Genomic DNA, 26,388 nt, shown 5'->3' with positions numbered 1-26,388 from the left:
TTGATTTAGGAGTCCCCAAAACCAGGCAGCTGAAGACAGCCCGGGAGGCAGCTCCAGGTGGCGGCTGCTCCTGGGGTTGGCTCGCTGGTGCCTGCCGCTCGTGCTGGGGCCGGGCCCAGCGCACCGGGCTCTGCCCGTCAGCGAGGGGCTCCCGGGCGAGACACGGCGGTACGAGGTGGGCTCAGCCCGTGCGGAGAGGAGGGCGGGGGAGGCGGTCACCGAGCCGGTCCGAGACCCTTCTCTTCTGCAAAGGGAAGAGGTGGGACAGGTGGAGACGGTCAGGGTCTGTCCCCTCATGCCAGGACAGGCCAGATGGGCAGGACTGCCTCCCCCGTGCCTCCATTCCCCACCGCCCTCAGCCGTGCCGCCGCCCCTGAGCGCGCAGCCCTCCCGGCCCCCCGCTCCGCCTCCCCGGGTTCTCACCTGCCGGTGCTGAGCGCTGCCCGCCCGGCGCGGCGGGGCCGGAGGAGGAGCAGGAGGAGGGTCCGCGGCTCCCGCCCGAGCTGCCCGGTGGGCGAGTGCTGGCCAGGCTCCGCAGGGCGACGGCACGGAGCGCCGCCGCCAGCAGGGCTTTGCCGTAGCGCCGGGCCCGGCGCCCCGCCCGTCGCGCCCTGCGCTGGGTGGCGCCCGCTCGGCCCCGCTCCCCCGCGCTGCCCCCCGCCCCGCCGCACCTCGCGCCCCTCCCGGCGGGACCGCGGCCGGGACCGGGGCGGGCGGCCGTCCCGCTGCCGGCGGCGCCCCCGGGCAGGCGCGGCTCCCCCCGCCGCCACTTTTCGGCCGGGGCCGCCCGCGATAAACAGGAAGCCCCTCGGCGGGGCCGGGCCCGGTGCCGGGCCGAGGCGGGGCCTGGCGGCCGCCCGCCCTCCCGCCTCCCGCGCCGCGGAGCCGAGGGGCCGCACGGCTCGGCCCGGCCCGCGGCGGCGGGGGCCGCTGACAGGGCGGAGCGGCGGCGGACAGCGGCGGCGTGCCCCGTCGAGGCGCCCGGGAAGGCATCGAGAATGAAATTGCTGTGGAAAGCTAAAATGGTAACCGGGCGTCCCGTGTCCCCCCACCCACCCCCCCTGCCCGCGGGGTGCCGGTGTCGGCGGGGCGGCCGCCCGCTGCCCGCCGGAGCCTGCCCGGTCGCCCCCCGGGGCAGCCTCCCGTGCCCGGCTGGCTGCCCCCGGAGCAGCCCGGCGCCTGTTTGCCGCCCCCCGTGCCGCCGCCTGCGCTCTTTTGTACGGCCGATCATCTGGGAAACCGGGAGGCACTGCACATGTTCGCTTAAAGTTTGGAAGACGTTGCACTTTTTTTTTTTTTCATCCTCTTTCTATTATTTGTGAGTTCTAAAGCCTCGACTCTGTACAGTTTTTTAGGTGGTTGGTTTTTTTTTGCAGCTCGAAATAATAGGTTTTTGGAAAAGCAAACCACAAGCGCTTTAAATCCCTCCTGTCAAAAGAAATAAAGGCTTGCTGTATTTTAAATGCTTGTTAGCTTCAAAGTTTAAAGGCTGTCTGCCTAAGTAATTCAGCAGTTTTTAAAAAGTGCAATTCCTTCCATAAATGAAAGGCCAAAGAGATTAATTGCTTTCAAAAAGCGGGGAGGGGGAGGGAGAGGCAAGAGAAGACTGCTAATCAAAACCAAACTATTTCCTTAGAAAAGACTTTCTACAACTATTTAAAATATGTGCTAGTCTAGGAAAAAATAGTTAAATGGAAAGTCAGGGTATCTTGATACCACAGGAAAGGACAGCTTGCCAAGAATATCTCCAGTGTTCCCTCGATCTGCGAGTATCCTGCATTGCTTTGATTGCAATTACTTTGTGCAGCCCATCTCCTGCCCTCAGCTCTGCACCAGGCACGGGAGCACCTGGTATAGATTGTGGTTAGCAGAGGAGGGAAAATGTGCCTTTCTCTCTTACCTTATTTTCTTTCCCCTTTTCCTGGCAGATCACCATTCAGGATGGGGGTGAGGAGGTAGAAGAGGGAGCTGTTTACCATGTCACCCTGAAAAGAGTGGAGTTTCAGCAGGCTGCCAACAAAGGAGCGAGATGGCTGGAGGTAAGTAAAGCTGGCGTGGTGGCATTTTGGAAAGCTGCTCATGGACTTTGGAGCCGGCTCCGGGGAGCTGAATTCCACACAAATCATTACGATATTAACTTTTAGCACTGCCTGCTCTCACTATTTAAGAAAACCCAAAGCACTGAAGTCGTCTGCCTGGATGATCTGAAATAACCCTCTCCTTATGTTGACCCTTCCTCTTTTCATGGCATGTGAAAAAGATTTGACCAGTTGTTGTGACCATGGATGAGATGATACTTAGTGCAGAAATATGGATCTTAGCTTATGGCCTGAACGTTTAGCAGTTACTTCAGACTGGGCTGTGGCTCATTTCTGCTGTTAGGAACTTATCTCAGGTCTCCCAAACAAATAGTCGCGGTATTTTGGCAAATGCAAGTTTTTCTAAAGTTAGTGGAAACTTCTTTAAAACTTGAGTGAATATCAGTTTGGGTCTTATTTTCATACAGCTTTCTGAGTCAGATGAGAAATCAATTGTCTGTATTTCTGCAAGAATTAAAGCTGTGTGCTGTTTTACCAAGGTGCATTTCAAAGCACGAAGGCTTTAGTGCTAAGTAAAATAAGCTTAAATGCACACGCACTCCATTTGGCATGCTGCTGACTGCCTTCACCTTTGTCAGGCCAAGTCCCCAGCTGATATAAAATGTCCTCACTTCATTGGAATCAGTGCAGCTGTGGCAGTTTGAGCCAAATCTTCAGGAGGTGGTTATAACTTTCGTATTATTTTGTTATGTTTATATATTTGCTTCAGGATCAAAAGCAATAATGTAAGAACTTGGTTTGATGTAGTGTGCAGGCTGGTATTTTAAAGGCTTTTCAAACTACCCTGAGATTTTTATCAAATCATTTTCTTGTGAAGTTCCATGATATAAAGCAATACAGCAGTGCTGAAACCACAGTCAAGAAAAATAAGCAAATTCTGTCCTGCGTATGGACAGTTCTTAGAATCTCCCCATCCCGTGTTTCCAAGAAGTACATAGGGTTCTAATCAGAACAGACAATTTCAGATCTGCTTCCTTTGAGTGGCAGATTTCCCATCTTTGCCTCCTGTTTTTACCAGGAAAAATATTAGAAAGTATTTTTGAGCTCCTGTAAATTTCACAGCTGGTGGTTTTTTGTAAGAGGTGGAGATCATTTTAAATGTGTCTGTGTCCCATGAACATACTATAGAAAAGTAGAATTTTTTTTCCGTCTAGGCTACGTTTGTCCTCGTATGCAGAAGGATTTTGCCAGGTCTTGGTCATATTCTCAAAGGAAGAGTGCGTATGTGTTCCTGAGATCATCACCACAGCTGGTGGTGCCAATCTTAGCAGGAGGACAAGGTCATGGAAGTGACTTCTAGCTTTCTGTGGCTAGTGTTGGTCTTTCCAGGTCAGAATTGAGCCCTGTTTGTGGGGAAGGAGGCAGTGTGTCAGAAGTCTGCACCTGTTCCAGGCATAAATTGGTGACTTCAGCTTCCAGGCTGCTGTTTTTCAGAGCAAAAAAACCCAACCTACCTCATGCATATTATTTAAAAATGTTCTTAAACATATGGGCTGTTTGTTTCCATTAAGCTCTTAACATAAAGTATTTTAAGCTCTTTTTCTGTTCTTGTTTTATTAATGGCTTTACTGTGGTCCTAAAGTCAATAAATAGCCTCTAACCCAGAGCATTATTTATGAAGAGCCATCCCTGCCCCTAGCAGTTTTGCCTTAAAAAGCATCGTCTCTTTTATAATTGTCATCAGGTGACTTTTTTTTTGTTTTTTAGCCGGAGTTTGTAGGGGTTTACAATGTGTTTTTTTACACTTTGAAATTTATAGCACTAAATTAATATGCTGTTGGAATTATCCATATTGGTCTTAATTGTTTTGATGGTGCTCTAAGCCAGGCTTGGATTGAAGACTTAAGGTCAACAGAAGAGTATGGGAGCAACCTATTTGTGCATCAGCAAGTATTGAGCCTTCCTTGTAACAAATATAGTACCTCTGTTACTGATTATATTGTACTTTTTTAAAAGTTATTTTTTCACTGTCAGTTTGTGTCCTGTAAAGGTCTGCCTAGCAGTTTGACCTTCTCTGAGGCATGGAGCTTCTCATGGTTTATTGGTTCAGGTCAGGATCCTTGTGACTTGAAAAGCTCAAATCTTTTCGAACCTTGATATGGCATGTGGTGATCGAATCTTGTGTGGTATCAGAGTAGGAGGTTTGTCCAGTGGTTCCAGTGCGGTTCGTTCTTAGTGAGGCTGCATTCTAAAGTGATTTGGAGGATTTTCAGCTGCAAAACATTAGATGGTAGATTATTTGATGTGTTTGAGAGGAATGCAGATCTGGCTGAAAATGTCATGGAACCTGTGTTGAAAGGAATATAAAAGGTTTTATTTATTCTGAGTGTGTTGGGATTTATTACCAATTCCTTCCATTACTGAGAAGCTTGAAATCTGGCCTAAATACATTCTTGTACAGGTACCAGTAAGTGAATGAACCTAGCTCTTCTGTGTTTCCAGAAGTCTAATAAGCCTTTCTTGAAATTCTGTATCCTAAGAACCCATCCAGGGTTCTTGAGTGGTTGGCTCCATTCTGAGAGAACGGTCTGTTTAAAAGTCAATCCTAAGACCGCAGTTTAAGCACCATTAATAGTTGTCTATTTAAATACAGAAATGTCTTCTCTGTGTTTCAAACCTCTACAATTAAGAGAGGAAACGGGCAAACAGGCTGTAACTTCTGAAGTCATCAGCAGTTCCATAACTTTCAAAAGTGTGGAGCTTTTGTATAACCACTAAATTTATTAGTTTTAATATTAGACATGAAAGGATGCCAAGAATAGCTACTGGTTTTGTCACTAAATACGTAGTGAAGTTCAAGACTTTAAGCACTACGGTATTACAAAATCTTAAAAGCCCGAGGAGTCATATTGTGGTAGATGCTGCACAAAAGCACTATCCTGACTAAAAAGAACTTACGGACTGAATATCAAAAGAAGCTTGTCTGTACACTTATGTTCTCAGCTGATGATTGGTATCCGAGGCAGTGGTATCAATTTTGCAGCAGTCTGATTTTTCTCAGGTTGCCTGTAGACGTCAAGGCAATGGAGAGTCTTAACAAAACTTCAAAAGTCAAATATAACTTCTGGAGATGTTGAGCGAGAATACCTCCCAAGCACGATAGGTTCAGCAAGAGAAAGCTTGAAGGCATTTTTTGCAAATGAAGTGGGTTTTGGTGTCTCCAGGATAGACCTTGAGAGGTCACCAGAATCTTGAGAGAGATGATGTGGAGATTGGGAATAAGCCATGAAGACCATGGAAACTGAGGTACATGGCCAGAATTCTTTGTGAGAGAGAAGGATGGAGAAATAGAGATTTGTATAGGTGGATGTCTTGCTCAAAAGAGGGGATGAGGAGAATGCTTTCTGCAGCTGACTTTTGCGTAGACATTCAGCATCATTTTGAATGGCATTACATCGGGCTAGAGAAAAAGACATTGGTAACTGGAATGGAAGGTTTGAGAGTGCAGCAAGGAATTTTAGTGATGTGGCTAGAAAGAGAAGGTTGTATTGTAAAACTGACACAGAAAGAACCTGAAAAATCAGATTCATCTTACCTCTGAGGACATAAAGACAGCCTATAGGGAGGCTGGCACCCTGTGTGTCAGACAAGATGGTGTTATTGTCCATGAAGAACAGACAACAAAGCAGAAGAGACAGTTGAAAAATTTAGAGTTCTGTGGGTTTTTTTGATCTTGAACTGACAGCCAGGTACCCATGAAATGAAACAGAGACAAGCTGAGTCGTACCATAGCCAGAAGCAGGTAAGAACAGTAAAGCAGTGGCTGTAAAAGTAGATCAGCTGCTAAACACCTGATTTTTTGTTGCCAGCAGCAGAATGCTGACACAGTATGAATGGCCTTGGAAGGGGTGAACTCCAGTCAATGATCTATTGTAAACAGTTAGTTGAAAGAGAAAGTAAAAGGAACAGGTAGAGAAGTAAGTGAAGAGATGGCAGGAATATTTAAGAGGTGAGAGGCTGAAAGATTTTGACAAGGAGAGTGGTGGGACTATGGGAGGCAAAAGGTACAAGAGGAAGTGGTATTGGGTGGGATGGAATCCACCGGACAAGTGAAAGGATTAGAGGACCACCACAGGAGAGAAACTTGTGCACTTGTGGCATGGTTAAAATGAGAATTGTTCAATGGGTCCTTTGCAAAGAGGAACAAGGGGTGGAGAATTTGAGGAGCTGGGAGTGCAGATGTGGAATGGGAGTAAATTTAAGTACTGCACTTGCTTGATTATGGAGTGGACAAAACTGAAGAAAAAGGGGAAGGAAAAAAGGCCTTTCTAGTCAAGATAGTTGGTCTGGTTGTTGTGTTTGTGCCATATGCCAGTGGATCTGTCCACTGAAGATGCACCACAGCTAGAGGCTAGCAGAATGGCTCTTCCAGTGATGGAGGGAGAAAAGAGTGAGTGGTGCAAGGCAATAAAGCAGGAAGAAAATGAATGACCATATAAATAGCAAAAAGGCAAGGGGGGGCATGGTTGAAGGCTTACCTGGTTGGATGAATATTCTTGGCAACTGGCAAGAATTGTATTAAGGCAGCAGATACTATTGCCAGCTGATTCCTTCATCAAATATGGCTGATCCAACAAGAGGTAATGCTGTGTCAGTGGGGTTTGCCATAAATTCTGTAGAAGGGTAAGTAGGGTAAGTCTGTGAGATGCTTGGCTTCACAGCGGCACACTTAGAAACTGTGGGAAGTATTTGGTGTGGAGCAGGAAGTCCAGATAGTTGAATGTGTGAGCTTGGAAGCTTGGAAGTCAAAAGTGTAAACACTAGCTTGATTTCTCATCTGAATAAGGGGAAAAAGCTATCAGAGGAGGGTGCAGGAATAATCTAAAAAGGATTTGTTTGATCTTTTTATGAATTGGGTTTTGACAAATAGAGGAAAACTCTTTGTCAACAGAGAAAGCAGTATCCAAGAGTTAAAATATGAGTTGCCAGAAGTCAAGCCTTACAAAGCAAATGAAAACAAAGAGCTAAAGGTTTGTCAGCCATATAAGAACAACAAAAAAAGTCTGCTTCACAGAGACAATAAGAATTAAACGTGATATATAACCTGAAAAACTAAATAGATTTTTGCCTGTTTTCTGTAAGCATGACAAAGGTGTCAACCTGGATGTTGATAGTAGTGATGCCACATGGGGCTTTCACATGTCTTCAAGTTTTCGCTCTGCCTAAGAGCTTAATGTGCCCACCCTGGGCAGCTGGTGGTGTCCAGCCCAGAACTAGAAAGGAATTGGTGTAAGAACTGATAGTCAAGGAGCAAGGAGTTTTACTTCATCGATCAAGTCAGAAATGCCATTGTATGACTGGAGAAGAGCAGTGGTGCCTGGGGTATTGGGGTGGGGGAGGTACGACCTAGGTAGGTAGGAGCTATTTGTCTCATGAAGAGAGCTATCTTCCGGATTTAGAAAGGCTGTGGGCTTAATCTGTTTTTTTTAAAATCTGCCCTTGAAATGACTCGAAAACAATTAGTCTCTGGAGTGGCTGAGGAATTACAAAGTATTTTGAAGGACCTGTTGAAGAAGAAGGTGATGCTGCAGCTTAGGCTGAAAGAGGGATCGTTGGTCTGGAGGCAAGTGCCTGCGGGAGTTCTGCTTGGGTCAGTCCTGCAACTGAACTGCTGTCGTGTTCGTTCGGGCCAGTGACATACAAGCAGAAGCATGCTGACAAAATCTGATGGTCTGACAGAGGAAGAAAACACCTGGAGGATGGAAATACCCTGCAGGCTGACATTCAGGGTAGCTGTAACAGCGGCGGGGTGAAATTAAGTAGCACGGAATGCAAAAGCATGTTTGTCAATGAATTAAAATAATTTCTGCTATAGGATGATATTTTTTGTCTTCATCCCTTCTGACTTTGGGTGTATTAGTCAATCACAGGATACGTGAGCCACCGGCATGATGCAAAACAGAAAATGCCAGTGTGATGCTCTGTTGCTTTATGTTCCTGCCAGCAGAGATGGGAAGTATGAACCCCCTTGCAGTGTTCTGGCTCAGAGTCTGTAATTCTGGTTGGTTTTGAGAAAGTTGATTTAAACTGGAAGGGAGATGGGATTATCAAGACTTTTGGGATCATCAAGAAAATGATGAATATGTCTGATTCTAATCAGAAGACTATAGCTTAGATTAAAAAAATGAAGATTTAGGGAGTATATGATTAATACCTATAAAAACATAATGAAGTAAGTGCAAGGGAGGAAAAAGAACCATTCACACCAGCTATATACTGGTGGTGTAGAAACTGTTAGAAATTAGAAGAAAATTTCAAATTGTCAGAGGAATGAGGTAGTGGAGCGGCACTCTGGCAAGAGTGAAGGAAGCAAGGAACTCGGCAGCATCGACTTTGGAGCTGGATCAATTGCTGAAGAAGGTTATAAGGCAATTTCCTTTGGTAACAGAACACAGGATCCTCCAATTGTATGTTTCTAAGCCAGGTGGAGATACAAGAGCAAGGAAGTGTGCAGTGAAGGGGAGGACTGAGGTAGTTTTTATACAGAATCTGCATTTTTGAGAGGAAAAATGTGGGGGTTTGTCACAAGAGAAAAAAGAGAGATCCAGTTGTGTAATCAGGAGGAGTTTGTGCAGAGCTGATGGATGATGAAGGTGAGAGGAGAGTCTGGAGAAGACGGACGGCAGAGGGGAACATTTGGGAGCAGCTCCGTTGTGGTGCAAGTCCCCCGTCGTCTTACCCGGGCTGATGAAGAACAGGTGTGCTGTAAAGCTTTGGTTAATTCGAGGCAGACGGTGGTGCTGGTCTCTCCTGCTGCTGGGCAGGCCGGTGTGCAAAGGGGAGGTCACTGTCACATTTTAGATTCAAAATTGCTCTAGAGGCAGTGAGGGAAGGGCAGGGCGGAGTGGGGAGTGTGGCAGGGAAGGGGGGAGATGGATGAAGAGAGTGCCTTGTTTGTGCGATGTCTGGATACACACTGGGAAGCGGAATATGGAGAAGTGGACGCAGAAATGTAGCAGGGAGGTGTTAGGAAATGTTGGTGTGGAACTGGACGACAGGGAACAGCGGTGTGGGAAGAACAGAGTGGATGCAGTGCCGCAGGAAAGGAGCGGTGAAAGGCGTGGGTGTGGCGTGGGCAGATGGACAAGAAGATTACAAAAATGAAAAGCCAACAAGAGTTTTTGAAATGCTATGAAGTGGCTTTTGTAGACCTCCCTGTTAACCAGGCAGAGTGCTTTATCTTACCTTTCCAGGGGTTAGGGCGGGCTGGGGCAGCTGGTGTCCAGCCCTGGAGGAAATGAGGGAAGCAGTGAGGACTGAGCCTTGAGACAACAGGGCTCCCCAGTGCTTGCAAATGTTTTTCCTGTTGTAATGCTTTATCCAGGAAGGAGTGAGGAAGAGACCTGCGCTCCGCCTCTGGTGTTTGTACTGAGGCTGGTCAGGGGAAACGCAGGCAGGGGCGGGAGCTCCCCCAGCCTCTGTGCACCCGAGGAGACCTGGAGGGATGGTGTCTCCACATCTTAAACAGCTGCTGAGCTTTCAGAGCCAGACCTCGAGGATCAAGTTTCTTGTTCTACTGACGGATGACACAGGCTGTTCTAATATCCAGATAACAGAGAAATACTATGCTCCCTCACGGCCGGTGCTGCCCGGTTTAGTTAGCCATCGGGTACGTGTCTGGAGTGGATTTTAGATACGTGTTTTTCTTCCTTTCTGCTTTATTTTTGGCCGCAGCTGAACTTCTGCCTTGGGTTTGTTCAGGCAAAGATTGTTTCAAAACATTGCTTGTCTCAAGGTGTCTTTTAATGCTGTAGCATTGGGTGTGTAGCAGAACGTGTTCTTCCAAAACTATAAAATGAACTGCTGCAGAAGGGTGCTTTGAAATACCTTCAAAATCCTGAAAGGGGAAGAGCTGCAAAGTACCAAATCCATCATGAAATATTTTTCTGTTTTCTTAACACTGAAATTATTTGATAATTACCTTTTCTGAGAATTTTGTGGTGTTTTAAAAATGAGTTATGAATGATTGTCTCACACTGCACACTGCATGTGACCACAAGTTTGGCTTCTAAACACCTCTACAGTCACATACATTGGCAGGAAGCTCGTGTTGCAGAGTTCAGTCAGAAAATTATTACAAAAACTTCTGTTTAACTCATCTGTATGCCACTTAGGACCTAGAACATAACCTTCTCTTTGACTGGAACAGTATGTCAGAAAAGAAGTTTTAGTCTAGATTTTTTTCTCTCCAACACTGATGTCCTAAGTATGGGTTGAGATTTAAATGGTGCCTGGAACCATCAACATTTTAGCAACATGCAAAACCTCAAATTTTCTCGGAGCCTGCTCCTGCCCTCCCATATGCCTTTCTGAGCCAGCTCTGTGATTTCTTTTCTCTCTTACTCTTTGGTCCCAGGTGTACCGGTCAGGCGCACTTTCCTCTGCAACCAGCAGGCAAGGACTTGGCTGATGGTTGTGCTTGCTGCAGCTTACTGTTTTATCTCCTGATTTATAGCCTATGTTAGTCCCTTTTGGCTAAATCAGACTCTTTGGAATTGGGCTCCTGCAGCCTGTCCTGACCGCCCAGACCAAGGCCAGGGTGTAGTTCTGACCATTTGTTTGGCAGATGCAGCAAAGCAGTTCCCAAGGAGCTGACAGGCTCCCTACAGAAATCGGGTTGTGCTATTGTCTGCTCCAAATCCCGTCTTCTCCGAGGAACTGCCTTGGAGAAGGAAGAAAGATGGTGTGTGCTCACATTGATTTTGCGTGGTGGAAGATGCCTGTCAGCTGCTGGAGACCCACAAAGTAGAGATACAAGAGATTTCAGAGGGAGCTGAATGATTTTGCCTATAGACAGGTACATAGTCATGAAAAAGAAAGCTTTGGCATCTCATTCAGCTTGCCTTTTGGTTTTGTGTAAGCTGTTTCCTCCTGTCCTTTCCTTCAGTTGTGGGCATAATAGTACTATAGCATTGCAGTTCTTATTAATGACTTCTTATGGAATATTTTTCTCCTTACTTCCCAGTTCAGGCACACATCTCTGCCCCAGGGACATCCCAGGTAGCACTCCTCAATGCAGTCATGAGCTCAGTAATAAAGACTGTGTGGAACAGACACTTAAAAATAAAACCTGACCTTATTATGAGTTTTAAAATGGAAGCCTGAAAGATTACTGTCTTCTACTTTCCCAGTTCCAAATACACAGTGCGTAATTAGAAGGGCAGCTTGCTTTGCGGCACAGTGTCATGCGCTCAGCTGGGTTTCAAACCACCTATTGCAAGCAGCCATTCAAAGGGCGACAGGGTGGCAGGGCTTTAATCTTGCGGTGCTATTAACGCTGAGTTAAGGCTGTAGGATACTGCTGCAAGGCCAGACGGAGCTAGGGAGAAAGATGCGGGCAGCATCCCCTCCTATAGGGCTGTGCAGAGGCATCTCGTGCTAATGATTGTTCTGTTGAGAGGAACAGCAAGAGCTAAGGGAGGCCTCTTCAGCAAAAGCTGCTGGAGACGGCACTGTTCTGTTCTCACACTGGTTGCGTATGACTGCGTTTCGGAAATCTCACAGCCAGCCTGCTTGTGTACGAAAACCTGCCTTTGGCATACTTTCAGTTTACCGGTGACATGTAGGGATATCTATCTGTCTGTCTGCTATAATTGATCTCCACTGGGATTTCCCCTGATAGCAGGATGCCTGCCTTTTTTAAACTGTGCTGCTTGGGTGGTAGAGGTTCTTCCTGAATTCTAGCATTTTGACTGTCTTGCTGCTAACATCACTGAATGTTACCTTTTGGCTTCTTCAGGAAGAAGGGAAAGGAATAATGAAAAAATCCACTTGCTTTGCAAGGAAACTGGCATTTTCTTTGTGAGCGCGAGAAGATCTAGGTCACTTGTTGAGTTGAAGAAGTGTTGGCAAGGGATGTGGCTATGTGTCATTGGAAAGCCGGTGAGAAGCAGCATACGAACTGCACTGAGATGCTGTAAAGAGAATAGACCTGGCAAAACCATTAGTTTTACAGTTTTGGTTTTGATGTTTTCATTTAAGAAAGAGGCTGAAGCATTGCAAGCTTGTTAGTCATGCTTGGCTTTAAATTTAACCTCAGTAAAACTAGTTAAAAATGTGTGTAAATGCATGCTTTGGAGTTGCATCTTTTGCTGTTGCTGTAGGAATCTGTTTTCTAAGAATATAGCTTCCTGTAGTCCTGTAAAGGGGGTACAGATCATGGCCTAGCCCCTTGAAGAAAATGGGGTTACCTTGTGTGAAAGGAGTAAATGACTGCTAACTCGGCATGCATCCTTGCTTGTGCTGGTGTTTGTGTAGCCAGTGTGTAGTATCTTGTAAACCAGGTAAAGGTGGTGGTGATGTCTTAGTGTTATCACCCCAGTAAGACAGAATCAGAGATTGTAAAACATTATCTTTTTGCGTGAGACCTTTTTTTTGGTTTTTTGCTTCCCCCCCCCCCCCAAACACCAGGAAGCGGTGTCCCACTAGCATTTGAAATGTTACCTTCTTAGCAGGCTGCTCAGTGTGCTGTGGATCCAGTGGATGTGGACTAGTTTGACAGAACATTTTCTGAACCCTGGGATGATACTTTGATACGGTTTATTTGCATATTTTTTTTTTTGTATCTGCATCATTAACACAGATACACCTTATGCCTAAAGGGCTGAGCAGCCAACTGGTAGTTGTCTCCGGGGTGTTGTCATGGTTTGCCCGCAGAGCCTCCCAGAGCTTTTTGCCCTTGATTCCTCCCCAAAATGTTCTCTTTTCACGTTCAGTGGCCATACAAGCTCTTGCAAAGTGGCTTGTAGTTCTTCATGGGTGGTACACTAGCATGTAGGTTTGCATTTAGGGCCAAACTATAAAGTCTGTGTTTTGTTTTTGCACCTTCTGTAATAAGAATTTTATTGAGATGTGTGAGGATGTGGGTTTCTTTTCTTTTCTTTTTTTTTTTTCCGTAATGAAGTTTTAAAGCTGTAGTGAGGAATTCTGTGTTATGGGCATAGAAATCGGTTTGCTGTTTATGGAAAACACTCTACCTTGGACCAAAGTGAACTCATGCTACCACCTGAACACAGCTAGTTCAGCACTGTGCCACCAGTAATTAAGGGACAGGAAGGAAAGTAAAAACATAGCTAAGTGAGATGATAACGATCTTGTATTCTTACAGCATCTTTCATCCAAATAACTTTCAAAGCATGGCCACAAACTTTGCCCAGACTGTGTGAAATATGTTGTAGTGAAACATTGCCCAAAGGTATGATTTGGGTGGGACTTAAAACTCGGTAGCAGTGCTGTTGCCTGGGTTTGTTACCAGGGGAGGTAGGAAAGAGAGGAGAAAAAAGTGTTTCTGGGACAATGTGACTTTAAAAAGGCTATTTTTTGAGGTTGCTGATGATTTTGAAGCATTAGAAAAAGTTCAGGAGGAGATGGATTAGCTGTCAGAGTTGCATGGTAATATTTATTAAGTGGCTTCATAGTGTTATCGCATGGATATCTTCTCCACATGTGACATACATGCTGCAAGGAGCAGCTGCTTAACAATGCACAGCAGCACATTGAATCAATTTAGGACCAGAAGTGAATTAATTAAAACAACTTGGGCAGAAGACCTGGACTTCTGAGAGTCCAGAGTTCTGTGGAAGCCCACTATGCAACAGCAATTGTGAAGGCAAGCTCAAATACCAAGCCGAAGTGGGGAATGAAGTGAAGCTTAGAAAATACTATTAAGGAGATTACAGTAGCACCTCACTCATTCCTGGTGCTTGTTCCCTCGTCTCAAAGATAAGTGAACGAGAAAAGGGATCCACAGATGGGAAAAGGTTGCTGGCATTTGCAGACACTGAAAAGGTAAGGACTGTTAAATTTGCGTCTTGGTGCAGCTAGGGTCGAGGTGCAGGTTTAACAATGAGCACATTGGTTAAATCTTCACAGGATTGAGGCTCGATACTGGCATTGAATAGGAGGATATAGTGAAGGCATTTAAAACAGTGAGTGGAGAAGGGACGCTTTATCTCCAGGGAGTGTCTGGTGGTTTTGAAAGCAAGGCAGAGGGGAAATTTGTAATTTTACATTGCCTGTAATTAACCTGAAGGATGTGCTGCTGGAAGAAGTAATTGAGTCCAGCTGAGTTTAGAAGGATTCAGAAAGGATTAGACATTTATATAAATAATGAGGAAAAATACATGGATACTAGATGAGATTTAAAACAGAAGACGCATAGCTTTTTGTGATTTAAGTATAAACCAAACATCTCCTGCAGCTGAGAAGAGTCTTTTCCTTCAGCCTGGTTATTGTGCATGTTACGGGTGTTATTTCTTCACCTTCCTCTTCAGCATCTGGCCATTGTCAGAGGGAAAAACCCTCTAGTTTAGTTTAAAATGACAATTATTATGTGTTACTGTTTATAAAGTTCTGGTTTCAATTTGTTTGGAGCAAATATTTAACAAGGCAGAATAAGATTGAACACAGGCACTCATAAAAGGAATCATGAGAACTTTAATGTCCAGAAGATGTCGGGGCCATATTGCAACATGGTATGGGAGCTTGTTGTGGGCCTGTTTTCCAGCACTCCTGCAACCTCCTCCTGGTCAATGAGAACTCTGGGTGCTCAGATCCTACTTTTTTTGCGTGTTAAACAAAAGTTTGTGTCCCTGCTGTTTTAGACTCTGCGAATGTAGGAACCGTGTGGGTTGCCCTTTGCTTTACCCCATTCAACTTCATAATAGCCGCTTTAAAAATAAGGCAGCTAGAACAGAGTATGGTTCTCTACATGTGGTCTCATCAGACCTTTTATGCAGTGGAAGAATAATGTCCTTTGAGTTGCTTCAGTACCCTTTATTTATACTTTGCAGAATTGTTTGCTTTTTGTTGCTGCTTCCAAGTGTTGTGCTGAAAGATTTAATGTTCTGCCCACTCTAACCCTTCAGATCTTTTCTCTGATCTGTGTGCCACAGTGTGACCTTTGAGGGTAGTAGTTTCAACAGACTTTTTTGCTGGCCTCTTACATTTCTCTGCATTTAGTTGCTTAAGCCATCTGTTGCCCATCGGAGTGTAGCTACCCTTTAGCAGCTTTGGCAATCAAAATGAAACTTTGGCAGCCTCCACCTTAGGTGTGAAGCTCTCTGCCATTTTGCATGGGAGCAGTCATTAACCTTTTGCTCTGTCGGGTTACTGGGTTACAGTCTGACGGAGTCTTGACTTGTTCCTCTTTGCCATCGATTTATGTCCAAATTTTTTGCAGTCATCTCTGTGTAGCTCGGCTCTGCATCAGTGCAGAGGTTGCTGCATACTGCAAGCACCGCTGTAACTTGTGGTGGTCCCTTAGCTGCTGCTCCACTTGGCTCCCATAACTTAAAAGTAACGTGGAGTCATTGCTGAGAATGAACTGTTTGCCGCATGTGATACTGCGCACAGGAATTCTCATCTGGAATGGCCCTGGCATACCTGTTTGAGGACAATTGTTATCCTGGATTTGGAAAGGTGTGGCAGGTGAGGGGTCCTGTGCTCCGTGTTCGTTTGCTAATGGCTCAGCCTGTGGCTGGAGCTGACCAGCTGATCTTCTGGGGGGTTAATTTTGTCATCTGTAATACACTCAGTATTCGGTCCTCTGAGGAGTGTAGAGGCAAACTCTTGTGCTTTAAAACAAATGTATAGTATTCAGACCTGTGAGAGAGAGAACACTTCCACTCTGCTGGACACGCAAGAAAAGTTCTGTAGCAGAGCAAGGTCCTCCTGATGTGCCCTGGGATTCTTCTGTCCAGTCTTTACTGTTGAAATTTTGGAGAGCAAGGCACTCTGCTGCTGCCAGATGCAGAGATGTGGCTCTTCTCATCCCTTCGGTGAAGAGAAAGGGTGTTGGGTGAGACACCGGAGTTTACCTCCTCCTCCCTAAAGCTTCCCGCAGGACCCCAGGAGTGCCTCTCCCGTGGGGTGGGTTGCGGGGACTTTGGGTGCTGCAGGGGTCCTCAGCACAGGGTCTGTGGGTACAGCCGGCAGTGCTGCTACTGGCCCACAGTGGCACTGATAAGGTGTAAGCATTTAAAATGCTTTTGTGGAGTGAGCCTGTTATGTTATTCTATTCTTTCATCTATTTCCCTCTTGTGTTCTTCCCACCTTTTTGTTCTGAAAGCAGTTTAAAGAATTATTTTCTTTTGCCCTCCCCTCAGCTGCTTTATACAGTAGCCTTTCTCCTCCTTATGAAGGCTCCACCTTTCTCCAGTCAGTAGCTGTTTCTTCCTGTCAAGGGAGCCCATGTGCAAGTAAACCAACATGTTTTTATCATAAATGGTGATTTCTGTCGAAAGGTCTCAGAGGCGTTGACCAGTATGGAATGAGAGGACGCTTTGAGATGCGTTCAGCTGATGATGGCTGTTGGGCTGCAAGCTGGAGGTCTGTGGTACATCTCGTGTAGTCGTTCAGACTTCCTGATCTTAGTGGCTCCTTCTGGCTCTTAAAAATCAATGATCTAAACTTGGGTATCTATATATCCTAAAGCAGAAATAGCCTGTGGCATACTAAAGAGCTATTAAAGGGTTTTATTTCCTCCTATATATAGTTTATGCCCCACATAAACTTGCATAAAAGCTTGCCTGCATCGAATCGTATTGAGTTGCTGTTCTGACTCGAATCAAGTGTGAAATGTCCTTCAGCTGTTTATAGTATTCATGTGGATAGAACTTATTAGATGAGGTTCATGATGTTTCCAAGCTTTGTTGGTGTTGGGATGCAAATAACAAGTCAGTACACCCTTCAGGATTAACCGTTGTCTTCAGCGCAAGAGAGATTAGTTAACTAAATGCTCCTGAGGTGCGTTTGGAAGCCAGTTTAAATATTACATGCAAATACAGCAAGAAAATGATTATGAAGATATGCCTGTGCATCCTTTTGTCTGTTTGCTTGGCTTGTAGTAATCTCTGGCTCTACCTGTGATGCATTTTATGTTTTAGAGTAGAAACCCTTTAGGGCAGGGATGGTGTCTTACGTTTTGACATGGCAGCCATTGTGCTGATGTTGGAAATGTTTCATAAGGAACAATAACATGTTTCATTTGGAAGTCAGATCTTACGCTGCTGCATTCCTCCTATTGAGTGCTTCAGATTGATTCTGGCTGTGCTTTCGGGCTGCTGGCTCCCCGTAGCATACAAAATGTGAATGAACTCTTGCACACTTACTTAAACCGTAAGGCTTGCATTCTTTGTGCAAAACCAGTTGTTTTGTTCACAAAACATCGGGTGGCTGTAAAGTTAGAACAGGACAGAGAAGAACAGAGGTATGCTATTCACTCCTGATGAGTAATTAAATAACAACCTAAAAAACCCCAAACAAAACAAAAAAACCCATACAGTAAACACAGAGGATTTCTGTTTTATCTTACAGCCTGACATTTTTTGCTCTTTCCCCCTTACAAGTAAGCTATATTTGTTTTGCATTCTGACTCAATACTTCCACATAATTATGTGTGTATTTTGATTTTTGTCCATTGCCTAAGGATTTCAGTTTAACTGCAACATAGCAGCATTCTTAAACTGAAATACAAATGACTGCAGCCAGTTCAGTGCCAGCTCACGCGACCCGTGCTGCTTTCTGCTGTGTCGAGAGAGACGGGTTAGTGGCCGGGTGCTGCAGTTACACGAGTGCAGTAATTTGTGCAGGTATGCAGTATGTTTAGTTGCCATATGCTTATGCAGTTCGTCATACAAAATGCAGAATTTGTCACAGAGAAGAACCCTATAGGATTGCCACAAGGATGTTGCTGTCACAGGTGTGGTACATGCAGACACACATGGAGTCATACATATACTGCACATACACATACATACATACACACACATATACTGCACATACACATACATACATACAGATACTCCCTTTCTCTACATGTGTATGTATACAAGAGAAGAATCCTAAGAGATTCCGTAATTGGATCCTCTGTGATGTCTGGATGATATAGTAGATATGCAGTTTGGCCCGAACTAATGATCGAACTAATATTTTTGGACTCTTCAACACTTAAATAAACGTTCAAGCTGGTAACTCTTAGCATTAGGTAACATTAGCTTACTATTACTGCCTTTTCTACTCAGGCCCCACCCTGGAGAGGTCTCTTAGTTTCAAAACAAAGGGTAGTAAAAAGCACAGCCATTGAAATGAAGTTTATAATGCAGTTTAGGTATGTATTCGTGCCATGATTATAAAACTGGTTACTTACTGCTAACCTATTTCTTTTATAAAAGATTTTAAAAGCTTGGCAATAGGGATTGCTCACGGTAGTTATTATGAAACATGTAACAACATTTCCTGGATGTTTTTTTTCTACCACAAAATTACCTTATGTTTGAAGTGCAGTTTATTTTAAAATCTAACTCAGTCTTCTTCTAAGTATTTGCTCCTCTGTCAGAATGCATTTAATCTCGCTGCATGTACAGTTTTATCTTCCAGCTATTCATACTATTAAAATCCATCACTCTTGCCTTGTTGTTTACACCGAGTGCAGTAGCAGTTTACGCTGATTTCCTGAGTCAGTATAATTTTAATTTCTGTGTACTGTTTGAGCAAGCTTTACAGTGTGAAAGGAAAGCCAACAACACAATCAGGATGAATAAAACCATTTTGGGTTATGTAATGTGCATTCATGCTCTTATTATGCAACAGAATTATTACTTGTGGCATCCTTAAATCCATTTCGAGTGGAGCAGTGTTGCCTGTCTCATACAGGACATTCTTTGTTTCTACTGACTGAGCAGAAAGTGATGATGAGCTCTACAATTAAATTAAATTACATTCCTGGAAGGGGAAAAAAATAATGTGACTTTTCGTAGGAAAAGTATCACAATTTTTGGCTACCAACAACATAGGTACTGGTGAAAAATGAAAAATTATGTTTCTGAATGGTCAAAATAAAATTTTGTCATGTTGACCTATAATTATCATAAAATGATGTGACTGTTGCCATATTAAATCTGTCTGACTGTAGTAGCGATACTATCAATCATCCCTTCTCATTGCTGTACTTGGCATTTGTTAAAAAATTACAGCACATTCTATTTTAGCATTTTTTGTGAAAGAAGCATGGCAGATGGATTTACTGATCGCTGTTGCACAAACAAAATGTGTGTAATCACTTTCCTGTGATATGTCTTAGGGTAGACATAGAATAGCTGTCATCTTTGACATCCAGCAGCTTTTAAATATGAGGCTAATAAAGAATTTTCAGCTTCTGTGTGGTGGCGATGTCATTGGGCTGATACCGTAGCAGTGTGAAGTGGCATCAAAAATCAGCTGAATGGGAAATAATCCTGTGGTGTCTAGCCTTGTGTCAAAATAATCAAGAGTCATCTAATAATAAGACAGGGAATTGGGGAGATGGGAGGAGATGCAATATTAAAATCGCAGTTATGCAGTGATGGCAGCCTAAGTGTTGAGGTGGACGAGACCAGGAGATGATGCTTGGGACAGGGTTGTGTACCAAGGCTTGAAGGACGAGGCTTTTGATTTCAAGGCAGACTATGAGTTATTTATGGACTTGGATGATGATATTTGCAGCAGCGCTTTTTATGTCTGGGAGGATATTGATGTAGGTGACATGGGGAGAAAGGTCCAATGTTGCAGGCTGTTGAAATCTAGATTAGTTTAAAATAGGAGAAAGAATTATTTGTAGAGGCTGCAGTGTTGTCACATGTTGTTGAATCAGGTAACCTGAGTTGTTCTATCTTGTGCGGTCTGCCTTGGGTAAAGTTCTTCAGTATTTGCATTCAAAAGGAGACCTGGAAGGACAGAAAGGGACTAATAAGTGCTTTCAGATCAGCAGTTTAGCTTAAGCTGGTGAACTCGTTGAAGTGAGGAAGGTAGGTTACTACCTGTGTGTGTCCGTGTTGGAAATGCTCTTGAAGTTGGGAAGCTGATGTGGCCTTAGCCATGTGTGCCATGTTTTCAGAGTTTGGTTGGCTCTTCTGTAGGAGATCTACACACTAATAAGTGAATCCCATTATGTGTATTCAGCCTGCCTGCTTACGATGCCTATCGGCATGTCATGGCATTTAACAAAAACATCGCTATGATTTTTGACAGCATTCTTTTGCCAAAGCATTTGTCCGTACCTGGGTTTGTGCTGCTCCCTGCTTGCTGTGCCCTTAGTTGGTGGCTTGTGACAGCATTCTGGGGTCGCTCGGTGACGGTGCAAAAGCTAAGGTTGTGTGAAGGTGTCTTCTGATGGCTCAGCCCCGGGTTAAGATCTAGACTGACTGGTATTGCATGACACTAGCAGGTGACTCCTCCGAAGATGGTAAAATGGGTGAGGAGGAGCTGGGGAGAAGTTTTCATTTCAGTAAGAGATGGTTTGTTTTCCAGCTCCCAGTAGACATCACAAAGAACTGAGCTGGGAACTGGCCTTTTGAGCTGAAGGCATGGATTTGTCCTGGTTTCGATTGCTGTTTTTAGCTTCCGTTAGTTGCAACAAAACTTGGGCTGGTTTGGTGGTCTTCTACACCTGCTATATGGACTCTGTGCCATCTGATTTTTCTGGTGTTTTATAGATATGGATACTAACTTCTGCGGTGGCGAACAGCAGAACCATGCTGCTTGATTATGCTGTGTTTTCAGATAATCACAGCTGAGACTTGCATTCTGTATGTAAATACAATATTTGCTGAGCTTGAACCGCTTAAGTATTCCTCAGATGGAAGGCACAGTATGCCCATCATTGTAACCTATAGTCAGGATTACTTATTTGAACTGCCTGCCACGTTTTTGTACTGGTTTTCACTGCTCAGCAACCCTTCCTTTCTGTTTTATGGTTCCTAGTAAGTAACTCAGCCTGTGAAGTGTAGGCAGGCTTTGGCACCGGCAGATTTCCAGGGTAGACTGGAAGCAGTGAGAGTGCGGAGAAGGAGTTAAGATAAGGGTTGTTAGCGCAAACAGTAATTGCTATTAGCCTTTTCTGGGGCACAGGGGAACTGCCCCAGCTGCCCGTTTCCCTCTCTTAGGGACCCTCTAGCATCCATACCTGTAAAAGCTTTTATTGGTTTTGACAGTTAATCACTACCTGTTTTTTGCAAGTCTGAAGACTCTGCGTAGAGCTCTTCCTTCCTGGAGAAACTGTGTAACACTTCCCTGTCTCCAGAAGTCAAAAGATTTTACAAAATGGGCTGATTTTACTGCCAGAAATGGACAATAAAACCTATTTCTGGTGTCCTACTGAGCCGTTTATTATTTTGCATATTTACTTACTGCTTAGTTTGGTTGATTGGACATTTTGGTGCTCCTGTGCACTGCAGAGAGGAGGATGCTGCGTTTTATGAAAGTGATTCTCTTCTAATACGGAAGGGCTTTGGAAAGATATTTAATATGGAACACACTTGTTTGCTGGCTTAGAAGAGTGTTTCTAGTAAATGTCATTTGATGACAGCTATTCCTCGAACTGTAAGATGCACGTGACTAAGAGTTTTACCTGACTTACTGATTTCTTTTTCTTGCTTTTCTCATTTAAATTAGGAACTTGCTAAGCTTCAATGTCCGATCAAAACCACCAAAGGAATATTTATTATGAAAATAATATGTCCCTGGCATGGTTAAGTGAAACAAGATTGTGGTGAACTGTGAAACATGACAAACAAAAATGAAAAGGGTTGAAGTAATCTGATGTTTCAGGTTCAGTTAACTCAATGGAGACAGTAAGTCAAGAGAAGGGGGTGGGAGGGCTTGTCTTGATTTTATTAAAAGTCCTTCTAGCAAGGGAGGTGAGAGTCAGGATGAGGAGGAACTTTTTGTGTGTAGGAAGCAACGAGAAGGTAAGTGCATAAGTCGACAAGAAAGCTAGAGATGGAGATGGGGCTCAGCTGTTGCGGCAGTTTTTGATCTCTTTAAAAACCTGGTATGCTGCATAGTGAAACTCAGAGGAGTTGACTCTCACTGAATAATACAGCTATATTCCTTTGCTGCACAGATGCTTCGAGTGGGCCAAAATCAGAGGGAGGGATTTATATGTTCCCATGGCTGAGTAAGTTCCACCGTTTGTAAGATTCGGACAATGCCATTTTAATGTAGACCCCTTTGAAGATTCAACTTCTTCATGCACTTGCTTAGACTCCTTTAGATGCATGCAGCGAGAGGTGATGTGTAAATTAGGCTTCTTTTTTCTTTGTTTCATTTAGACCTAGTCCCACATAGTTCACTGATATCCAAATGAGCCTGAATTTGCATAACTTCAGAAGGCGCGAGAGCGCACGGCTCAGCGCCGCGGTATGCATCTTGTATCTTATTTTTCCCAGAGTGGCTTGAAGTAGCTGCAAGGTGCCTGAGTGAAAGGGTTCTAAGGGAGCAACAGCATCTGTGTGTTTGTGTGAGAGGCTATTTCCACCCCCCCACCCCCCCATTTTTTCTTTTCTTACCTCTAAATCTGACCCACAGCTTTTGTTACTGTTTGCCAGCTCTTCAGACAGATACCAGCTAGGCTGTGAGCTCTAAGGATGTGAGAATGCCTTTTGTATAATGATCATGGAATTAATTGGTCCTGGAAACTCCGGGTTGCTGCCAAGAAAGGTTATTTATGTGGCAAGAAAGGAAAAGGGTGGAGCTTTGGAAATCCAGGAATACCCCTAGCTGTGGGATCATAGGAAAGTGTTCATGAAGTTACTTTGTCTTCTGAGTTTGGTGCATGCAGAATTCTGATTTTCAGCAGCATCTGAAATGAGGAAACAGGAGTTAGTGAAGTGGAGAGGGCTCTGCGGGGAGAGCTCCATGGTCGTTTTATTTCCAAGTGTGCTGTACGGTAAAAAAAGGCATCTACGCTGCCTGGAGTCGGCAGGCTGCAAGCGACCCTACCTCTGGCCACCCAAATCCTGCATTTCAAGCCGTGGTTTCCTAGACTGGAAATTCTGCTTTAAATTCAGAATCTTTATCTCATGCCAGCTGTTTTCCAGGCTGACAGTTCTGCAGAGTGGAGGACAAGGACAGAGAGGACAGTGGTGGGATGCAAGGCGCTTACACACTGCCGGCATTGCAAGAGGAAGCACAGATGTGTGCAGCCAGGGGCCTGCGCTGGAAATACTTGTGACTTCTTTTGATAAACTTAGTCTGGTTGCTGCTCTTTCTAACGTGCATTGTTACATGGCATTGTCAGTGCAAAATTACAGCTTTTCATCAAAGTTTTCTTTTTTAGTGGTCATGTGGTGTGGATGGGGGGAGCCAGCGCAGCGTGTGCAAGTTTGAGTCAGTTCAGCATGATTGTCAGCTGCTGTGGGTTTTGTCTGTCAATATACATATGGGACATCATGCTTGCTTCCTTTTAAGGGGAGCAAGCCCAATTATAAAGTTCATTAAGGTCTTTGTTGCAAGGAAATACTATGTCGAATAAGTTGTTAATATCCTTGCAGTTGTTCTTTATGAAAATACTCGATTAAAGTGAGTAGGAGTTTTATGTAGCATTTTGGAGACATATTATTAAGTTCTGTGTGTTTTTTGCCATGGAATCCAGTTGCTCTGTTGCTCTTCAAATAACTTGTTTCATCTGTTTTGCCACTTTAAGTGATGTGTGACTGCATGATAAATGTAAGATACTTTAGGTTTTTCTTCTCTCAGATTGGTGCTATGGCTGCTTGTATTTCTGGAACTTTAGAAGCTTAACCATTCCATGATTTTATTTTGTTTTTCCTACCACCCCCCACCCCCCCTGAAGATGAGGGTAAATATTAAAGGTTTATGCTGGAGAGCCTGTGTGTAAGGAAGTTATATGTGTATATATATATATAAAAAAAAAAAGGGGGTGTGTGTCCAAAAGTCACAGAGAGCATCTTATTCCTACTTTCAGCAGGTTAAAGCTGATTCACCTTTAGGCAAACAGTGAAATTAAACAATCATTCTTGATTAGTAGCCTTATTTTTAGTTAACTGATAAGTTACTGCACTTCAGGCAGTTTTATTCCAGCATAGGGTGTCTGTCCAGTAAGTTAATAAAAATAGCTAAGGTGGAAAACTCACCATCTGGAAAAGCTGTAAGTTTCAAAGAAAGTCAAAAGCATTTAAAAATCTGTCAAAATCAGTAAAAATGGAGTTTAAGAGACACTAGTTAAGTGCTCTTGAAAATAATTTTGCAGAAATTCCAAATAAAACAAGTCTTTACTAAAGTGGGAGTGTTTTGAATGACTAAGTCTGAAGAGCATTTGATATTTCATTTACTTGTTGTTCATCTCAGTTGTTCCCTTTCAGGTTTTTTTTCCAGTCTGCCTAATGAAAAACAATTATGTTGATTTCATTCCATGATTCTCACTTTCAGAATCTCAACAGATAATATTTGCATTGGAAAAAAACCTGCATACCAGCAATTTTTGGGGTAAAAGCAGTTGTTTCCAGTGATATTTCTAAGATAGTGACTATTCGGGTAGCAGCCTATTTTTTACCATTCATAATTTGAACTCGGTTTTTTATCTTGAGTCTTTACTCCCTCTTGCTAGGATGCATCGTTAATTTAGGAGATGGTGTTTATAATTAATTCATAATCCCATTGAAGGTTAGCCGGTAGCTTTTCTACCTTTGACCCATGAGGCTGTGGCATCCAGATCTGTGTTTTGGCTGTCAAACTGAGTGAAATACCTGGCAACTTTGGGGCGCATGTGGGGTTTTGCTTTATTTTCCTCTCGTCAGTAGAAAAAATGGCAAAAGCTCAGTGTATTTTGGCCAGTTCTTGCAGAGAGGGACTGGTGGGGAATGGGGTATCGAAGGTTGCACGTGGTGTCTCACTGGATTCGTGGAGTACTGCTTTTACACCCCTAGTAACAAGGTGTGTTAGCAACAAGCTGCTTGTAACTTAGGACCTGCTTATTCAAGCCCCGCATTGGTGACCGTAGCAGAGAGATGGTGCCTGTTGGGTATGATGCTGATACTTGTATCTTTTCCTCATCCTGCCATCGTGTGCGTGGCTCGCTCATGCTTTCACAATGCCCTGGTGAGTCAGCGAGGTTGTGTGTGGTGGATGGAGGAGCCAGCCCGTATGGGACAAGGTCAGGACCTTAATTGTAACCAGCTTGGAGCCAAACTACAGCTCCTTCAGGACCAGGCATCTGCTGCTGCTTTCGGAGTCGGGTTATGTTTGAAGGAACGTTTAGCCTGGATGCGTTTTAGTCTGCGTGGAGCTCTCCCGTTGCAGCAAGAACTGTATACGTGGGTAATGGTTTATGCTGTGTAGCTGTAAGATGATCACCTTAAAAGGGAGCGGGCCCCTCTGAAGGTACAGCCTTAGTAAAGATGTTGGAATTGCACTAGATCTGTACCCACACAACCTCAAAAAAGAGGGACTTGCAAGATTATATCTCAGTTCAGTCTTTCTATATTTGCTTTTGAAAGGTATTGTCTGTCTTGTAGGAAGCTATGTGCTCACCAGTTACGCTTGCAGGTTATCAAGGCTATAATCTGTTGCCTGAAGAATCAAAGTGAGACTTTAAAAATCACAAAATAGATCAGACTGTAATATGCCATATCTGTTTATTTTTAGCCTTGTCGAGGACCAAATAGGTATTACTGAAGCCTTGAGATGTTGGGATCTAGCATGTTAGACTGCTGGACACATTGAAGGAGATGAATGGAAGGAGCTGAAGGGCCTTTCATTTGTTTTGATGCACAAAACGATGCAAAACTTCTGGTGACTTTAATTGGTACCACATCACAGTGATCACTGCGTGCCACTGTCAAAATTTGCAGAGAACTGTAGGAGCATCTTTTAATAGCAGTAGATACAGTACTCCTCTGAGTGGACAACACATAAGCAAACATGAAAACTTTTTTGCCTTTGGGTAGCCTGTTATGTCAGCGAAGAGATGGCCTCTTGATTAAATCCAGACTGAGCAGTTTCCTGTTAGCATGCTAACTCAGCCCACAGTGTCTTATTCTGAAAGTCTGTTATTGAGCTCATCTGCCAAGTCCTTTTTCCTTTTAAACTTACAGGCAGAATTGCTAAAATAATACAAATACAAACAGTCCCTAAAAAGTCTCTTAAAATGATTTTGAGCAGTTTAATGTTTTGCTGACAAACTCAGTTTTAGATTTTCAGAGTTTGGGTGGTGGTTGGTTTTTTTTTGTTGTTGTTGTTTGGTTTGTTTTGCTTTGGTTTCTTTGTTTTTTTTTTAAGCATTCTCCCAACAGGATGTCTTGGGGAAGTTGCAGTGTTGCAATTAATGGAAAATTTTGTGCATGTATCAATCTTGGAAGCGGATTCTGCCCTCATTTGGGACACAGTCACATCAGTGAATGAGAGATTTTTACACACACTGAGTAGAATACAGCCATAAGTCATTACATTGTGAGTAGGGCAATCTGTTGGACAGAAAATTAATGGTTAAATACAGTGGTGCAGACTTTATTCC

At 43.9% G+C, this 26,388-nt stretch overlaps 1 protein-coding gene across 1 annotated transcript in view; it reads left to right on the top strand.

Moving 5' to 3' along the window:
• The first annotated feature begins 891 nt into the window (after positions 1–891).
• Positions 892–26,388, top strand: part of RGL1 (ral guanine nucleotide dissociation stimulator like 1) — a 79,213-nt gene continuing 53,716 nt past the window's right edge. The window contains exons 1-2 of the mRNA XM_055725109.1: positions 892–1,025; positions 1,929–2,039. Coding sequence (XP_055581084.1) covers positions 999–1,025; positions 1,929–2,039 — 138 coding nt within the window. The 5' untranslated portion in view covers positions 892–998. The remainder of the gene's footprint in view (positions 1,026–1,928; positions 2,040–26,388) is intronic.

This window comes from Falco cherrug, chromosome 12, assembly GCF_023634085.1.
Source record: "Falco cherrug isolate bFalChe1 chromosome 12, bFalChe1.pri, whole genome shotgun sequence".
NCBI classification, from domain to species: Eukaryota; Metazoa; Chordata; class Aves; order Falconiformes; family Falconidae; genus Falco; species Falco cherrug.
The sequence above is the reverse complement of the archived record's forward strand: the minus strand, read 5'-3'. Positions and strand labels throughout refer to the sequence as shown.